General features: G+C 40.8%; 2 protein-coding genes across 2 annotated transcripts; one reads left to right on the top strand and one right to left on the bottom strand.

The window, feature by feature from the left end:
• Positions 1-673: 673 nt before the first annotated feature.
• On the bottom strand, positions 674-7118 carry ankrd29 (ankyrin repeat domain 29; the record flags this gene model as incomplete). Its single annotated transcript, XM_080430539.1, has 9 exons — positions 674-760; positions 1592-1690; positions 2033-2128; positions 2626-2724; positions 4231-4329; positions 4815-4913; positions 5395-5493; positions 5867-5965; positions 6975-7118. The coding sequence occupies 9 exons, from the start codon at positions 7116-7118 to the stop codon at positions 674-676; spliced, it is 921 nt and encodes a 306-aa protein (XP_080286665.1).
• Positions 7119-9492: 2374 nt separating this feature from the next.
• On the top strand, positions 9493-18670 carry cts12 (cathepsin 12). The gene is made up of 8 exons (XM_080430283.1): positions 9493-9624; positions 12576-12751; positions 13298-13420; positions 13857-14027; positions 14501-14722; positions 14818-14986; positions 15987-16092; positions 16273-18670. Exons 1-8 carry the CDS (start codon positions 9546-9548, stop codon positions 16370-16372), a joined length of 1146 nt encoding a protein of 381 aa, XP_080286409.1. The 5' UTR covers positions 9493-9545; the 3' UTR covers positions 16373-18670.
• The last annotated feature ends 163 nt before the right edge of the window (positions 18671-18833 follow it).

The raw sequence follows: 18833 nt of genomic DNA, 5'->3' as shown, positions 1-18833 counted from the left end.
AAGATAAGGTTGAAAATGGGTAAAGTGCTCCGTTAACCACTTAAACCCCAGCATCCGAATTGTGGAGAAAGCTTTCGCTGAAAATAGCAGATCGACAAGCTCACAACGCGTCGTACGAAAATAGATCTACAAGCTCACACTGGGCACCTTGGTATAAGGTGTGTGCATAATAACAAATAATATGTATTATTTTTTAAGAATGCAAAATGACTCACAGAAATATATAGAGACTTTTGGGAAAACACAGCCAAATAGTGACCTCTACTGGTCAGTGCTTTACCTATTTCGGAGTAAATAAATTCTCAGGGGACCAGACAAAAAATGTTAAAATGTCCACATTAATTAACAAAATGTACAGTTTATTACACTCATTAAAAAGGCAAATAAAATGTTGCAAAATATTTAGAAATGTTACAACACCTGGGGTAAAATATTTAAATAAAAATAAATGCATATCAAAGGACAAAGAAAATGATGGACAAATTGACACATCTAACGAACAAACGCCTTTCTCTCGGGTTCACCTCCACATCCAACTGCATCTCAGCGGCAATCAAAAGCAAGCACCACGTATAGATCTTTGAACAGGTTTGAAATGTTTAGTTGCTGTCTGTAGTCTTCAGCTTATTTCTCCACAGTAAAAGCGCAGCCAAACAGCGGAAGTCTGGGGTTGTCATAAACTATTTGCATTCCAGATTTTTGGATGTAGAGCCTGTAGGATGCGACCGCTCTTTGTAAGCTCTGCAGGCAGTTCATTGCTCTGTAAAAAAAAGATACAACAAAACACCAGTTAATGCATCTCATAACTGAGTGTTGCATCTGCGCTATGTAACATGCCCTACTTCAAATCTATAAGGCTTTGTTCAGACTGCAGTCAAATCTGATTTGTTTCTCAAATACGATGTTTAGGACTGACTGCCCACACTGTGTTGATCAGATCGGATTTATGTATTCAGACATAGCTGAAAATTGCCAATCTACAAGCTTACAACAAGAGTTAGTAGATTGGCCATTGTCAACGTGCAACACCATGTACAACAAAGTATAGATAGATAGATAGATAGATAGATAGATAATTTTTATTTCTGTGTCCTGCACACAAAGTGCCCAACCCTCATGGGTTTATAAGACACCATTTTACGTTTATAACATGTTTTATAAAGTATAAATGAGGCTTCAGTTTTCGAGTCCAGACTGAGACACATCTTTAGATCAGATTTGAATGGCTTTTCAAAGCACCTAGGAATGTGGTTCAAATCTAGTTAGCAAAAATCCGTTTCCATGTGGATTTTTGCTATTCAGACTTGATAAAAAACAATCTTGTTACAATCTGGATAGGCCAAAAATCTGATTTGTGCTGCCAATCTGAACATAGCCAAAGTGATAGCAGTGGTTCTCAACCTGTGGGTCGGGATCCCCAGAGGGGTCCCCACATGATTTTTTGGGGGGTCCCCAGATGACAGTGAAGTGACAATTTAAGGACTTTTAAGACCAAGTGCTTGCCAGGGTGGGGGGTTCTCAGTTCAAATATGATTATTTTGGGGGGGGGGGTCACAGCCTGAAAAGGTTGAGAACCCCTGATCTACAGTACCTGGTTGGGAAGCGTGGGGTCTGCATTGGCCCCAAGCAGCAATGAAACACTTTGAAGATTTCCACCCATAACAGCAGCATGGAGCGCAGTAGAGCCATTCTGGAGACAGCAAAAATGACCATAAAAAAAAGAAGACATATCGTCGCTGTCAGGTAAAAACCTTGTGATTCCCAAACCGTTCCTTTTTAATTATTATTTTAAAAAGAAAGTGGAAAATAGTGAAAATAGCCGATCTACAAGCTCACAATACAGTACCTTGCATTGCGAGGCGTTGCGAACTTGCAGATCTGCTATTTTAACTACTTTTTTTGCGACACTCCTGTGTGATGGAGTAGGGCATTAATTTACAAAAAACGAAACATTTTGAAATATGGAGCAACGATATGAACCTTACAGTATTGAAGGAATTGAAAGCCAACACATAGGGTAGCATCTTTCTACCTTGAGAAGGCCCAAAGTGGGAGAAAACTTGAGGAGTTCCTCAATGACGTCATTGTGGCCCTTGAAGGCTGCCTTGAATAATGCTGTTGATCCATCCTACGAAGAGACAGCAGCTTAACACATAGTCTACAGACCTTCCAAATGATCACATTAGTTCCTGATACCTGATAACAGCACAACTAGAAGCAAGAAGCTGCCAATAATGCTGTTAGTGTGCTTTGCCTGTCGATAATGCTTCCAGTCTAACTTGTTCCTCAGAAATTACTCTTAATGTGACTAAGGATTGGCCAGATAAACAAAGATGGTGGCTCCCTAATTTGATGCCATCGCTGCTCTTCACAACTGACTCTGACCCTGCAACGCTTTCAACAAAGACATAGATAGTCATTAATCACTTTCAACGTGGCGTCCCTATATTTTGGGCATGTCATTATAGGAGAAAGTTGTAAAAAACAAAATCTAAATGTTTAAAAAATAATGCAGATAGCAGATCTACAGTACAATCTCACATGGTGTCAGGCGTGTTGTGAGCTTGTAGATCAACTATTTTCGCTATTCGTCGTAAATATATAAAGTGCTAAAGAACTACATACTTGTCTGTCAGCATCCCGATCTGCACCGCGTAAAAGCAGGACCTTGACTACGTCACCGTGGCCCATCTGGGCTGCCATCCACAGGGGGGCAGTGCCATCCTGGACAGTAAAGAGAAGGGGAAGAGATATCTACCTTACAATCGGATTGTGTCGCTGATCATGTGTTTGTCAAAAACTCGCCACTGCGCATGCGTATGCACCGCTGTTGCCAGATCGTGCGCGAGCAACAAGCAACCAGCTTCATGAAAAAACACAAAGCTGCGCACTGCGCATGCGTGGACGCACTTTCTCTAACCAATTTACACCCACTTCACGCTTACAAAACCTGGACATGGCAACGTCGCTCATCGTTCTGTGATTGACAGCAAAAGTTGGCCAATCAGGTGGCGAGTTCGCAGCCTGAAAAAAGACGAACGGCAGCCATTGTTGGTTGTGCGAGTCAGGGTCTATGGTCAGGGTGCGAGTGCCTTCACCTCTTATTTTAGCTTATTAAACGCTCTCAAACTTCTTCTATGAGGCATGGAATTCACTTATAACATATCGTTTGGATAGAATGTATCGCGGTCCCAAGACTCCCCCTGGGAGTAAAATTATTAAAAAACTTTTTTTATCCCACGATTTTTGACCCCCAAAATACGCGAGCCCTCGCTTATTTTTGCGCGGACGTAATTTGTTTGTCATTGTGGTGAATGTTGTGTGTGCTGCTGATGTTTGTTGTGTGCAGCTTAATGTCAGAGTGTTTGTGTTGGAGCGCCTCAGTGCGGCTGCAGAGTTCATGTGCAACATCTTGCATGTGTGGCTGTGGCTTTACAGTTTTCCTTCGCCGTGTCTGTAGGTCACGGCCTGGAGACCCCAGGGTCTCCAGGGACCCCTAAGGGGGGGGGGTTGGGGGGGCCCAACCCTCTGGGTATTTTTATTATTTTTTTTATCCCATGCTTTTGTACCCCCAAACAAAATTTTCTTTGGGGGGGTTGGGGGGGGGGTACTAGAATTCTGCCCGCGTAGCGGGCAGAACTTCTAGTATATATACATTGGCCACTGCTGTTCATTGGAGCGATGTTCCAACACACTGCTGTTGGTCAGGGCAAGCTGCGTCTCATAATACATGTCTGTCTATTGAAGCAGAAGGTCTCTCCACAATTAAAATCATCATAACTCGCTGAACCTTCAAGCGGTTTGGTTTGTTAAAAATGCCAGACATGTAGTTATGACCCTAGCCCTATGATGTGTTGTGTTGATACCAAAACACTTTATCTTCCTTAGATAGTAATACATTACATAATGATGGCGGCGAGGTTGATTTGCGAGTTGTTTCTTTTTGATTCAGAAGGCCATGGATTCAGAGCAGGCAGGTCGGGTCCCATTTGAAATAAAGTGCAAACTCGGCCCAGCTGGTACGTCAATGCCTGCCTGGGTTGGAAGCCCCAATGCACTCATTGACAGCTGATGCCCCATATGATTCAGTGTGGATTTATGGACAATGACTAACTTATACATGTAAACATGAGTTCATCTAACAGTGGTGACATCATGGAGTGGATAAACATTGGGTCCAAGGTAAAAAGCTGTTGATAATCATATACGTTCATTTGCTAAAGACCTCACCTCCCTTTGTTGATTCACTTTTGCACCGGATGACAACAGTTGACGTATGACATTCACATGGCCCTCCTGGGCCGCAAGAAAGAGAGGGGTAGCACCATCCTGAAACAGAACACGAGAATCTCACTTCTGCAAAGCAGTGCTGGCATCCGGTGTAGGTGATGTTGAGCGGGTGGCTCAATACAATGAAACCATCTTTGTCAGCCCAGCTTCAGCTTGTATTTAAGTCAATCATAGCCTCCCTATGCTTAACAGAAAAGTAAAAGCTACGGGAGCACAATCTGAGAAAGCAAGACTTTGTCCCTGACATCAGAATTGATTTTTAATAATAAACTGCATGTCACTGTCCTGTCATGTCTGTGTACTGCTACGGACACTCTGGCATTGCAAAAATGTCATCGTTGTCTGACTCAGCAGGTGAAAGAAACCTGAGTGGTTGAATTCTAGCCATTTTGGGACTGCATGTACAACTGACTGCCATATTCACCAACTGTCACGCTTGCAGAGACATACGCATAGAGGCAGAGTAAAGACAAACGTGACTCTAACATTACGTGTGAGGGTGTGTAGATGCATAAGGGGCTCACATGCAGCTGGTCATGTACATTGGCCCCGTTCTTCAACAGAGTGTCCACCACTTTGGAGTGGCCGTGCTGGCAAGCAACGGTGAGAGCCGTGCCACCGTCCTGCCAAAAACACGTTAAGGTTTTATGTGACAGTGTATCTAATAGTAGCATTACAGGGAAGAGCTCCCGATTCTGCTCACACTTGTTATATAACACATTTATCTGCAGAGTTGCTCCTAATTTTAGCTTCTGTCCGTTATGCAATTTAGAACGATCACAAAGATATATATGACAGACACAATATATGACAGTGGTTCTCAAAGTGGGGTCCTTATGGGGGTTCCAGGGGATCCCCAGCAAAATGATTGATAGTTAGGAACCAAATGGACCATTATAGGGCTGTAATTCTGAGAGTGTACAAATGGAACCAAATGGACCATTAGAGGTCCATTTAGTTCCATTTGGACACTCTTAGAGTTATGGGGGGTTTAAAAAGTTTGAGAACCACTGATATATGATAAGGAATATAGGGCATACAGAAATATTGTTATTCAGACCCACAGTCTAAATACTAGAGGTCCTCGTTGTTTCCCATCAGTACCTTTGTGTGGAATTCAGTCGAGGCACCAAATTCAAAAAGGAGCCTCACAATGTCACTGTGACCCTGCTGGGAGGCGAAGAACAGGGCAGTGGAGCCTGTCTGAGGAAACAGAGTACAACACTCATATACTGCATATTATATAATACTGTACACACACACGCACACGCACACGCATACACATACATACATTCACACACGTATGTATAGTGGCCATTTTCAAGATCTTTGTCAACATATTCCAATAGTAACCAAGTAGCCAATAGTAACAAGGGATTTTGCGTGTCAAATATTTATTTCAAGAACGTTTTAAAAAGGCAACAGCATCAATACACGGCATCAATACAAATGATGCCGTTGCCTTTTTAAAGACACATTCAGTGTCTGCTGCGAACCTTCCGTTTGTTATCCAGAAAAGGACAGAAATATGCAATGTCCTGCGTTGCTGCTGTGAATTGTTTGGTAACATTCCTACCTCTCTCTGGTAGTTGATGTCTGCTCCTTGCATGATCAGCTCCTTAACACATTCACAGTGGCCATTGTACGAAGCCACCATCAATGCCGTGGTTCCATACTGAAAAAAACAACGACAATAAAGCATAAACAATAAAGCTTAATTTACACTTGTCACTCAACAAGATAAAACATATCTTCAGATTAAAAACGTGACACATTGAATCACGTTTTTCATTTGAAGGTTGACAACCCATGCTTTGTCCAGCTGGATCCTTGATAATGACAGTTTTACTGCACATTACCGCGATGATGAGACGCCACAGTATTTAGCAAATCTCCCATGAAATGATGGTGACTTCAGTTCAACCAACACGCTTAAATTACACAGAAATTATACTATTCATATGCTCTCACACTTTATTATGAGTGGAGAGAAAAAAAACAAAGCACACCTGTTTTGTGATTGTGTTTGCACACACAATGACTGGTTTGAAGGCAGATTCTATTGGAAATTGCAACTGCTTCCACAACATATTGTATGTTTTTAGGTGCTTTTAATGTTTTTTTAATGTTATTTACTTCTACAATGTAAATTGTTGCTGCTAATATTAGTTTTTTATGTTGTTGAAACTTCTTGTATAGGGCTCCCTTGAGAAAGAGATTTTGCATCTCAATGGGATTTCCCTAAAGGTCTAATAAATGAAACACACACACACACACACGCACACACACACACACACGCACACGCACACGCACACGCACACGCACACGCACACACACACACACACACACACACACACACACACACACACACACACATGCATGCAAAGACAAGCAATGGGATTGAAGCTGTCTTCCTATTCTACCACAGGTGTTTTATGGTTAAACATTTGAAACCCAGCATCTATTCTGGGGGGAATATTAGCCAAAAAATGCTGATCTACAAGCACACAATGTGTTAAGTGCTTTGCAATTTGTGGTGAAGAGAGATTTGGTGTAGAGTGGAAAAAAAGCAGATCGTACCAAGTACAGTTGCAACTCAGGTCCGTTTGACTAAGTATAGAGTGTTTTTAAAGTGCTTAAAGCGTGCAGCGGAGGAGCCGGGTGGGCATGCAGTGTGTTCGTACACTGTCTCTGCAGTCTGCGTCCACGCGCCCACTGTTGAGGAGCAGCTGAAGCAGAGCCAGGTTCCCCTTCCCAGCGGCCCAGAACACAGCGTTAGCCAGAGGCGTTTCCTTCTGTTGGGGTAAATACACAGCAACAACAGCCATGGGCCCGCGGCGCCGGTATTATAAAGCATTACAGGCAGCATTTACACCAGTACGTGCGCAAACAACAGCAGGGCCCTGACCTCAACGTCATTTTGGAATTATGGCATAAATGGCATTGTCAGCTAATAACTGGAGGCTGCAGGAAACATCACTGACTCTGGTTGGTCAAATAATCATCGATAGATCCTGCCAAATACACAAGTGCACGCACACACGCACAAACATGTTTGTCTTACTATCATTGTGGGGGTGCCAAAAGCATTTTTTCATTAAAAAAATAAAAAATATTTTTTATTATAATCTGTTGGCCCAGCCTACCCCTAACCCTAACATTAACCTCTCACCTCAACCGTGAACATAACCCATAAATGCCTTGTCCCTAACCACAACCTGAATTTATCAATCCTATGCCAAAATCTCTCTCTTAGCCAGACAGGCCTTGAAGATCCATCTTTTAGGAGATCACAAGGGGAGGTAAACTCACTTAGCCCATAGAAAGGAGATGGCATTCACTGCTGTCATTTTTTCTATTTTCCCTTTTTCTACTTTGTTCATTATAGTTTTATATTTGTTGATGATATTGTATTTCGGTGTTATTTTTAAGCTATTTTGATGAATTGAAAACCTAGGACCACAAGTTGTGGTCCCAAGGACTTTTTTGTGTTATTCTTTTAGACAAAGTGTATGACTGTACTTGATGTTTGCATTTCTGTCTAAAGTATTAAATCAATCAATCAATCAATAAAAAAAAAAAAATCTTGGATTTATATACTTGTTGACTCTAAAATGTTGGTCCCCCACAAAGATGATAAAACACACACACACACACACACACACACACACACACACACACACACACACACACACACACACACACACACACACACACACACACACACAGAGAGAGAGAGAGAGAGAGAGCTGTGTTTATCGGTTTCGCCCACATGGTCTACATGTCACATGTGCACATGTAAACACCTGCCATCTGAGTGTGAGTGGGACCATGGGCCACTGATAGACCCAATCTACCCCTAGGACACACACACACACACACACACACACACACACACACACACACACACACACACACACACACACACACACACACACACACACACAGGCGCATCACAACTACTCATAGTAGGACTTGCTACTGTATGATGATGTCAATGAAGGGCATGCAGCCATCTAATTCCAGTTTATACTCATATCCTCACAGAGATTTAAATATAGATCCACCATGTTATGAAAACAACAGACATATTTTTGGAAAGTATAGTGTCCACTTACAGACAGAGACAGAGGGTGATCTGATTTAGCCCTGCGATGTTGTTTGCAGAGGAAAAAGCAATATGGTCATTTACCTTGAAAGACATTGTGCAGACTTCATTCAGTGACTCATGTTTCTTCTTGCGTAGTCATTCATTAGAGATGAAGATGATAGGGGCCACACGCAGCTGATGACTGATGAGCGCCACTCGTCTATTTTGCCGCACTGTGTATTTGGGTGTTGGCGGCGTCTGCCCGCCGACATAATGACAAAACACACGCACACACACGCACACACACACACACACACACGGTCAGCTGAGCTGAGTCCTCTGCAGCACTGCATGCAATACATACAACTGACCACTGAACGGCGCTCTTCAATATATTTCGAGCTTATTCATTTAAAAATGTCTTTCTTTTCTTTTTCCAATTTTAAGTTTTATATCTTTCTAGTATTGATTGTAACAGCTGTTTGTTCTGTTATTTTGTCATTTGTAATGTTTATATTTTGTAAATAAAAATAAAAACACATGCATTTTAAAAGCATCCGCCAAGTGTCCTGAAGTTATTTATGTGTTTGTTTGTTTGCAGTTTTTGTTTTTATAAATCTTTGTGTTGTAACCACAGCTTGACTAACAGGCAAGTTATACTAAGGAGGCAGGGTGAATTACCTTTATAATTAAGTTTATTGATTTATTTTGATATTTTTATTGTTAATTCTTAAATCTTTACTATACATTATATTATTATGTATGTATGTATGTTATACATACTGTATTTTGAAAACACAAGATGTAGTATTGATTTTGATAGACTTTTCAGCAAACTGGAAAAAGACAGGGGTCCCCGACCGACTTGCAGCGTTGAGAGCCACTAGGTTAGATGACATCATATGTATGTCTGGAACCTGTGGATGGGAACTGAGTTGGTGTCAGGTATCATTATGCACAGTTATGGTAATTGAGGGATTTGAGACATAGCAGTTCTATGGGCATGCTGTCAATAATCATAGAGGTATTACCTGGGAGGAGCAGAGGAAAGTGTCTTATTTTTGTTGACTAAATGTTCCTCTCAGGTGCTATGTCATAATTGTTGGCGCAGGGATTAGGAAAAGTATAGTGGAAACATGCACTTGTAGCGAATCTATATAAGAAAATGTACAGTGGCATGGCTGCATCACAGTACAGAGTCACTCAGGACAACATGGGAACCAATCTACTTCACAGCCAGGCGGGTAAGTTAACTGTTTAGTCTGGTTTAGTTTAGTTTATTAGCACATTGTAAAATAAAATAGAAACAATACATATCAAAAGAAAACAAGTTTTTGTGCAAGTAAAGAAAGAAGCCAGCAGGCTTATTTGGAATCCTTTCCTTAATGGAAGAGGTCATCAAATAGCATACATTAAAAGTTCAATAAGAACAGTACAAAAGAATACAAGTTTACAAGGGGACCAGCTGTGCAATAAAGAAATAAAAACACAGAAACTGCACAAAAGAAGAAAAAGACAGTATTAAAAAGTATACATCAGAACTAAATCCTATGAACTATACAGTGAGGAAGAAATTAGATATATTTTTTAGTTGTTTCTTAAATTTGGCAAGGATAACTGTAACTACACATTTACATTTAAACTACAGTTAGATTAGTTAATTAGAGTCTGCATGGGAAATGTGATGTGTGATCTATTTTCATTTTTTTCCTTCTAATTAAATTTGCATTTCTGATCAAAGGAGGTAGCCTACATCTATCAGTTATTTTTCATGAATTAATGCATCTTATTATGCTAAAGACGTTTTGCAAAATTAAAAAAACTAGCCTAGACTGTAGCTATAGCTATCAATAATAATAATATTCCCTCAGATTTTTCACTAGGCTTTACTGAGATTTAATTTGCAATTCTGCAACACATTGCTTACTGTGTGTGCTAAATAACTAATTTAATATTCAATAACCAAGCCACAACCCCAAACCCTTCCTCTCCCACCAACATATTTACCATATGCTGGGTCATTTCAGTAATAGCTTCACATAATGTTTAAAAAAAAGAAATTGAACTACATGGAACCCATGCACCCAGGTGCAATCTGACATTGAAGCAACCTACCAGATGCATTGAGTTTTGCCATGCCATGTTTTCTATTAAAGTTTACAGCTTGGATATACAGTATATTGGATATTTATTCCACACTTTAGCATTTACTCCAAACTATAGCTTAATTAACATTCGCTGTTTATATTGAAATTGTTTTTCTTGGCATCGTTCTGCAGTAATGTTTGTGTCACAAATTTGATGTTGTTATTGTATATTATTATTATTATAACATGTAAGAGAACAACTGTTCATTTTATGTTGATGGAAAATGAGGACACTATAGGTGCTGCAAGTACCATTTCATTGATAAGTTTGAACCGTCAGAAGCCAGCAATAACATCACAACGAATAGCATCCTTTTGTCTTAAATTTTCCTTTTCAGAAATTCTGTTTTTATCACATTAAGCAAAAAGTAGTCTTACACATTTCATGCAGAAGTTCAAACGTTGTTTTCTCCTCTGTTACTGATAAACCTACGCTGTAAAATCCTGAGTGTTAATTTGACCAAATGGACCCTTTTGAGGGCCCAAATGGACCTGTCCTTACAGGTCCATTTGGTTCCATTTTTACACCCTCTGAGTTAAATGTTAAATGAACACTGAGGATTTGACAGTGTCCTCATGTGCCTCAGTGGCGTAAAGTAACTAAGTACATTTACTCAAGTACTGTAAAAATGTTGAGGTATATTTACTTTACTGGAGTATTTCCAATTTCAGTACTTTTACTCCACTACATCTCAGAGGAAAATATTGTACTTTTACTCCACTACAATTATTTGAAAACTTTAGTTACTAGTTACTTTGTATGAGATGAGATGAGATGAGATGAGATATACTTTATTAATCCCCGAAGGGGAATTGAGGCGTTACAGCAGCACAATGTGACAAATAAATAAATAATCTACCAGACAAACAGAAACACATCGGACACAGATGGACATAATCACACAAGACCAGGGCCGACACAGGACCATATACATTGAGGGAGCGAGTTCTTATGCATAATACAGTCTATTGGCAGTTGGCATGAAAGAGAGTCTGTAGCCTACTGCTCCGTATGCATGTTCGGGGGGAGAGTGAGCCTTTGGTTGAAGGTGCTCACCCTATCCTACAGCTCATCATGAGTGGATGGGAGGGGTTAACCCAACCAGGATGGAGTAAAATTTGTCCCTAATCCTCCTCTCTGCGACTGCAGCCCTTCCATTCGGAGGCCAACCACAGAGCTGGCCTTCTTTATGATTTTATTGAGCTTGTTCAGTTCCCCGGCCTTGATGCCCCCTCCCCAGCATACCACTGCATAGAACAGAATGCTGGCTACAACAGACTGGTAAAACATTATCAATGGCCTACTACACACATTGTAGATTTTGATTATTTGTTTTCATTTTTTTTCTTCTTTAAATTTAGAGTAGCCAATTATAATTTTTTACCCCCTTTTCTCCCCAATTTAGTCGTTTTGGGGAGATTTCTCCCCACACACATTTCTGTGTTGTCACTGCTGTTGTATCCTACTGACTCACCTGCCAGTGAGGAGCCCCCACTAGGAGGACGTAGAGCCTTCATCCTACTCCTCCCGCCCTACACTCCCCACTGTCAGGTGCCGCCCCAGCCCGTAGGAGTATGTGCAATGACCAATATCACCCTCCGGTCCCTCCCTGCCCGGTCTCCCTCCCCAAACACGGGCCAATTATGTTCGCATAGTAGACGCTCGACAAAGCCGGTGGATTCGAACCCACAACCTCTGTGGTGGTGGACAGAGACTTTACCACTGTGCCACCCGATTATTATTAAAAAAACGTACACAAACGACTTCAGCCTTATATACATGTTGGCCATTTGAAATTAGCCGTTCTACAAGCTCACAATGCGTCGTATTGTGAGCTTGTAGGTCTGCTATTTTCAAAAGATTTTTATACATTAATACATTTGAAAACGTGTGAAATGGGGACATTCTGCATGAGAACTTTCTACTTTGGGTACTTTAAGTACATTTTGATAGCAATACTTTTGTACAGAGTATTTTTACATTGCAGTATCGATACTTTTACTTAAGTAAAAACATTTGAGTACTTTTCCCACCACTGTGCTTCCAGTCCAGTGGACCAGAGGTATGGTGCGAGCAGCGCTCCTCTGCGCTCTGCTGTGGGGACCGCTGCACGCCACAGAGACTGAGGAGGAAGAGGAGGCGGCGGCCGCAGGACGTGGAGGAGGAGTGCTGTCAGACTGGGACATGTGGAAGATCTCCAATGGGGTCAACTACGATGATCAGGTTAGATTTATACCTTCTCCTGCATCTAGGGGTTTGTATCCAACACCACAGTGCATCCGGCTTGGCCGGGCGTCTATACGAACACAGTTGAACACAGTTGTATGCTGCAGAGACGTTTAGATCCTGTCAAAGGTCATGTCTCACATAGACACAGGATCGGACACAAATGTTGACCTGGTGGTCAAGATTACAAATTTTCCCCTGAGCCGGCAGGCAGGCTCTATTAGCTCAATGGTAAAAATGGAAACCAGGAAAACCAGGTTCAAATCCAGGGTAGAAGAGGAAAGTTACATAGTGCAGCTTTAATTAACTCAACTATTATTAGGCCTAACCTTTTTTTAAATACATGATATACTGTTGTTTTGTTTTGTTTAATGTTTATCAATTAGATCAAATCAAATCAAATGTATTTATATAGCACATTTATGACTATGATATTGTTACGGCAGCAGTTGCATTATTATTTGGCACTTTGTAATGTTATCATTATTATGCCACTTTTACATTGATGACCAAGCAGGCTGTCTGATGTGTTGGTTCACACAGCGCAGCGACATGCACAGGAGAGTCGTCTGGCAGCAGAACAAGCAGGAGATCGAACAGAACAATGCAGGCTTTTACACTGGAACAAAGATGTTCTCCATGGCCATGAATAAATACGGAGACTTGGTAAGAATGATTTGCAACTGTTATTGAGTTGATAATAATCTGAAACTAAATCTAAATAATTCTAAATCAGTGGTTCTCAAACCTTTTAATTTCAAAGACACTCATAACTCTGAGAGTGTACTAATGGAAGCATTTTGATTCCATATGTACACAATCAGAGTTACAGCCCTCTAAGGGTCTAATTGTCTGTCTTTTACGGTATAAAGTTGCTTAAACTGTGGTTTGTTTATTTGTGTAAATGTTCAAGTTATTCTGCTAAATAATGTGAGTAGGGAGGGTTTCTAGCAGCTAAATTAGTTGGCTGAAATAAATTAAACAAGTAAATTTGATCAATAAACGCTGGGCACAATTCAGGTTTTCTAAATTCTAAACTGTACAGCGAATAATGTACGGATATAAATGTCTGACATACTCTCTTTCTTTTCTCAATATTCAGACAAGACAAGAGTACCAGGTTTTACAAGGAGCTGCAATAGATGCAAAATTTGTAAAGAGAGGGAAAAATGTGTCAGCGCGCAAACTGCGCTACAACGCTCAGAGGACCGGCATGGGAGGCATGACTGTGGACTACAGGGCTATGGGCTACGTCACTGAGGTCAAAGACCAGGTAAGGACCTTCAACCACTTAAACCATCTACACTCGTTTTTCCCTCTACACCACATCTCTTGCGATGTGTTGTGAGCTTGTAGATTGGCTATTGTCGGCAAATGTTACCCCCCAGAATGGGGATGCTAGCGGTCAAGTGGTTAGGGGAAGGAGGGAAGGGAAGGGAAGGGAAGGGAAGGGAAGGGAAGGGAAGGGAAGGGAAGGGAAGGGAAGGGAAGGGAAGGGAAGGGAAGGGAAGGGAAGGGAAGGGAATATTGGCCCAATATGGAGGAGAGGATGGACGGACAGACAGACACAAAAACACTCTTTTAGACAGCTCTCCCCCTAAGGCGCCATGCCATGAAAAACAGTGAACATTCCTGTTGTAGTCATCCCGATTCCTCAAGCATGCATTGAATTAATTACTGAACTCATTTATTTATTGACTGATTGATTGTTTGTTTGATTGATTGATTGATTGTCTTTTCTCAAAGGGCTATTGTGGCTCGTGCTGGGCCTTCAGCACTACAGGAGCCATCGAGGCCCAGATGTTCAAGATGACGGGAGAGTTGGTGTCTTTGAGCGAGCAGAACCTGGTGGACTGTTCCAGATCATACGGTACCTACGGCTGCAGTGGCGCCTGGATGGCCAATGCCTACGACTACGTGATCAGTAACGGCCTGCAGTCCACGCTCACCTACCCCTACACCTCTCTGGTAAGAAAAAATAAAAATGTTGGGGTATGTTCCCACAAGAATAGGCATGCTGGGGTTCGAGTGGTTAAAGGTATACTCTGTATTTGTCTCTACAGGACACCCAGCCATGTTTCTATGACAACAGGATGTCAGTGGCTCACATCTCAGACTACAGGTTCATCCCCAAGGGAGACGAGCAGGCGCTGGCCGACGCCGTGGCCACCATCGGTCCAATCACAGTGGCTGTAGACGCAGATCATTCCAGCTTCCTGTTCTACAGCTCAGGTTTATTCCCCCCCCCCCACACACACACACACACATACACAAAAACAAATACACGCACGTTGTCTTCACTTGTACTCTTTCGGTCGCAAGACCTTCAAGAGACAAAAATTGCTTTATGAAGGTCTAGTAACCAAAATGTTGCACCTACAATACTAGGGGCTGATGGCCGAGTGGTTAAAGCGTGTACAGCATGTTCCGGGTTCGATCCCTGAGCCCAGTGGCGGATCTGCTGCATGTCACTCCTTGACTCTCTCCCCGTATAGTCTCTCTTCACTGTACTATCGAAAAAAGGCAGTAAAGCACCTAAACATATCTTTTAAAAAAAAAGTTTCCGCATATCTTTAAAAAAAAATGTGCGGCAATATGACAAATTAAACAGATCCGTCTTGATCACATGACTATAGAGATCATGTGTACCGATTTGCGTGAAATTTGGATAATGTAAAAATGTGTTTTACATAAGTCAGTCTCTTGGTGGCGCTATAAAAGGCAGATGTGAAAAATGCAGTGCAAAGATTTTTCCTTGGCCTCTAGGGAGTGCACATACAACGTTTTACGCAGATCGGTGCAGTTATAGGTAAAAATGCAAATCGGCCTGTTATAGCGCCACCATGAGGCTGATTTAATCGGATGGAATATGAAAAATCTGAAAGACCAGTTTAATTTAATGACTATAGAAATACTGTGTACCACAAATTTGCATGATGTTTGGACAAAATCTGTAGGAGTACTGTCAAAAATGTGTTTAGCAAAAATTGGCCTCCTGGTGGCGCTATAACAGGCCCATGTGAAACATTTTGGGCAGAGGTTCAGCTCTGGCATTGAGGGAGTGTGTGTGAACAGTTTCTCTGCGATCAAGCCAACGGTGCCGGAGATTAGCTGTTCACAGACAGAACCACACACACACACACACGGACAGGGTGCAAAACATAGTCTCGGCCATGCTTTTCGGGCTGGCGGAAACAATTAGTTTTTAATATACTGTACCATTCTTTAACAGGAATATATGAGGAACCCACCTGTAACCCCAACAATTTAAGTCATGCAGTCTTGCTGGTTGGCTACGGCTCTGAGGGAGGCCAGGACTACTGGCTCATTAAGAACAGGTACAGTAGGGGTCAAGACAACCACGCTATTTTATGGTTGCACAGATTTTTTTTTCTTGCAACAAAGTATGAGTTAGCTCCTAGAGAACATAACAACATTTTAAATTATGGAAGTGCGTGTATGTTTTTTTTTTGTATTATTACCATTTTCCCATGCATGTGTTTTTTCCCCCTCCATAGTTGGGGTTCTGGCTGGGGTGAGGCTGGCTACATGAGAATGATCCGGGATGGAAGCAACCACTGTGGCATCGCAAGCTACGCTATATACCCCATTCTGTGAGCCTGACCACATTCATTACAATCAAGTTGTGCTTGGGCCAGTCGTGATTTTTTGTAACCACTTTTAGCCCTATTTAAAAACATATCTAAAATAGCTGATCTACAACAAATTGCAATGAGATGCATTGTGAGCTTGCAGATCAGCGTTTCACACTATTTTGTCTAAAGCGGCACTATGTAACTTTTTTTTATTAAAGACGGGGTGCCGCGATTTTCAGTGATTCCCCCCCCCCCCTAAAACATAATCAGCAGGTATTATGTTTATACTAGGAAGAAGATTATTTTTTCAAAAAAGTGTACAGAAAGAGTTAAAATTATGTTTTATGTGGACAGGCCTCCAGTTCATTAACTATACCTGGTTCTCACCTTAGCACCTCCTCCACCACCTTAGCACCACCCACCTGTCCTAGTCCCTCCTCCTCCTCATGCCCACACCTGTTGTGTTATGATAATGAGGGGGAGGGTATATTTTTACTATGTCACTAAAGGGCTGTTTTTCTATTGGCACGTTTGACCCTCAAGGTTTCAGCCTCCAGGTAGAAACTCAAAATAGTCAGAGAAGACATAAAACACCATAAAAACACCACCAGGGGGCTTAATGAAGTTCTATCAACCTCATAGACACATGAAAAACAGAAAAAGTGCAAAACCATGGCACCACCTCTTCAAAACAATGTTATTTTGTCCAATCATATGGTAGAGTATGTTAATACAATATAATTTATACAATTGGGGTGGTTGTATTGTGTCTCTCTGCTCTTCTATTGAGACATTTAGATTGTGTCAAAGGTCATGACTCACCTAGACAGGATCTGACACGAATTTTGACCTGAAGGTCAAGATTAAATGTATCTCCTGAGCAAGCAGGCAGGCTCTTAGCACAATGGTAAAAATGTCAGAACTTGCACAGGAAACCGGGGTAGAAGAGGAAAGTTACATAGTGCAGCTTTAATGTATGAAATGTTTTATATAATGACATGCCCAAAATAGGGGAGCAAGGTTGAAAGTGGTTAACAGGTCACCAGAAAGGACATCCCTCATACTATGTTTTCTCTCTTTTTAGTTTTTATGAACTTTTGTAAAGAATGTTGAAAAATTGTGTTCTGCAGGAACAAAGTCCACACCCCGGGATTTGAAGAATAACAACTATGTTATGCCATTCTTTGCTATAAGAAAATGCCCCAAAACGTTTAAACCGCAAAGCACTTTCAGAGATTTGTTTCTTTTCACTGTATACAGAAATTATCAAAATAATCCACCTTTGATTTATGAGTAAATGCCAAGCATGGCGTTCAGTGTTTCCCTTCTGTTAATTTAAACTTTTAACAAATTCATCATTGTCAATGAAAGATAATTTCTTATCATTTCATTTCATGATACAGTATCTAAAATATTTCAAGGCTGTGAAAGATAATGTCTCGTTTTATTACAGTAATAATTCTGGATTGTATTATTATAGATTATTAGATTATTGTCATAGATAATGTAGGCTATGATTTTTTTAAATTGTTTAACCAAATCAGTGACAATGCAAATGCCAGGAGTTCCCAAAATCGGTATGTGTCTATTTATGAACGCATATGGCATGGGTAAAACCTTAACATTTCACATATTTTTTTATATTAAAGCAAAGTATCACTATACAGTTGGATAATTATGGAAATATGGAACGTTTGTATATGGAGTGGATGAAAGGTTAATATTTGGAAAGTTCCTTTCAAAGAGGGAAGAAGGTATAGGATTATTTCAAGATTTCAGGTGTAATATTCAACATCATTTATTTTGTACCTAAAAACACTAAAGAACTGTATTTCTTTACTCTTGAAGAAAATGTTCTACAGCATTTTACACAAGACACCGTCCATATTTGATTATTATTATTATTTTATAATGACTATCTGTATGTAATAGCCACTTTATCACAATGAGAATCTTCTTAATGCATTTAAAACATTAGCACAGGCTGGGGAATAAATGTATTTTTTCCGGGTCTTGTCAACTGGAAATACTCTGAAGTGGGACAGGGCTGTGTAAAGTCAATGCAATTACATATTACAGTTGTTTTGTCTGGGAGACATTATTGCAGACACATTCCATTAAAAAGATACTGCTTAAACTGTAATTGATTCTTTACACTTCTTTATGTGACCATTTACTTCATATACTTCATATCATATGTTGCAGAGGGTTCATGCCATTTACTCTGATCTTGCACTTTGTAAGTCACTCTGGATTATTGTCTGCCTTTCCAGACTCTGAAGTGGGAAATAAAACTAATAAAGGTATTGTTTTAGGCCTACATGTGTGTGTCACGTTTGTAACAAGTCCAGGTTTACAGCCTCTCACTTCATTGTGGTACACAGTTCACACTATCAATGATGCATGTACAACCGCGCCTTGATTTATAGCCTACTTCAGGTGTCGCGCACTGAAAATAGCCGACCTACAAGCTCACAAAGCGT

This window comes from Gymnoscopelus braueri, assembly GCF_963280865.1.
Source record: "Gymnoscopelus braueri genome assembly, chromosome: 6".
NCBI lineage: Eukaryota > Metazoa > Chordata > Actinopteri > Myctophiformes > Myctophidae > Gymnoscopelus > Gymnoscopelus braueri.
Note: the sequence above shows the minus strand (reverse complement) of the source record. Positions and strands in the feature narration are given on the sequence as shown.

Coding starts and splice junctions, on each gene's coding strand:
- cts12 (XM_080430283.1), top strand. CDS start 9,546: ATGTACAGTGGCATGGCTGCATCACAGTACAGAGTCACTCAGGACAAC. Junction 9,625..12,575: donor TCTACTTCACAGCCAGGCGG/GTAAGTTAACTG, acceptor CTGTGCTTCCAG/TCCAGTGGACCAGAGGTATG. Junction 14,723..14,817: donor CCTACCCCTACACCTCTCTG/GTAAGAAAAAAT, acceptor TTGTCTCTACAG/GACACCCAGCCATGTTTCTA.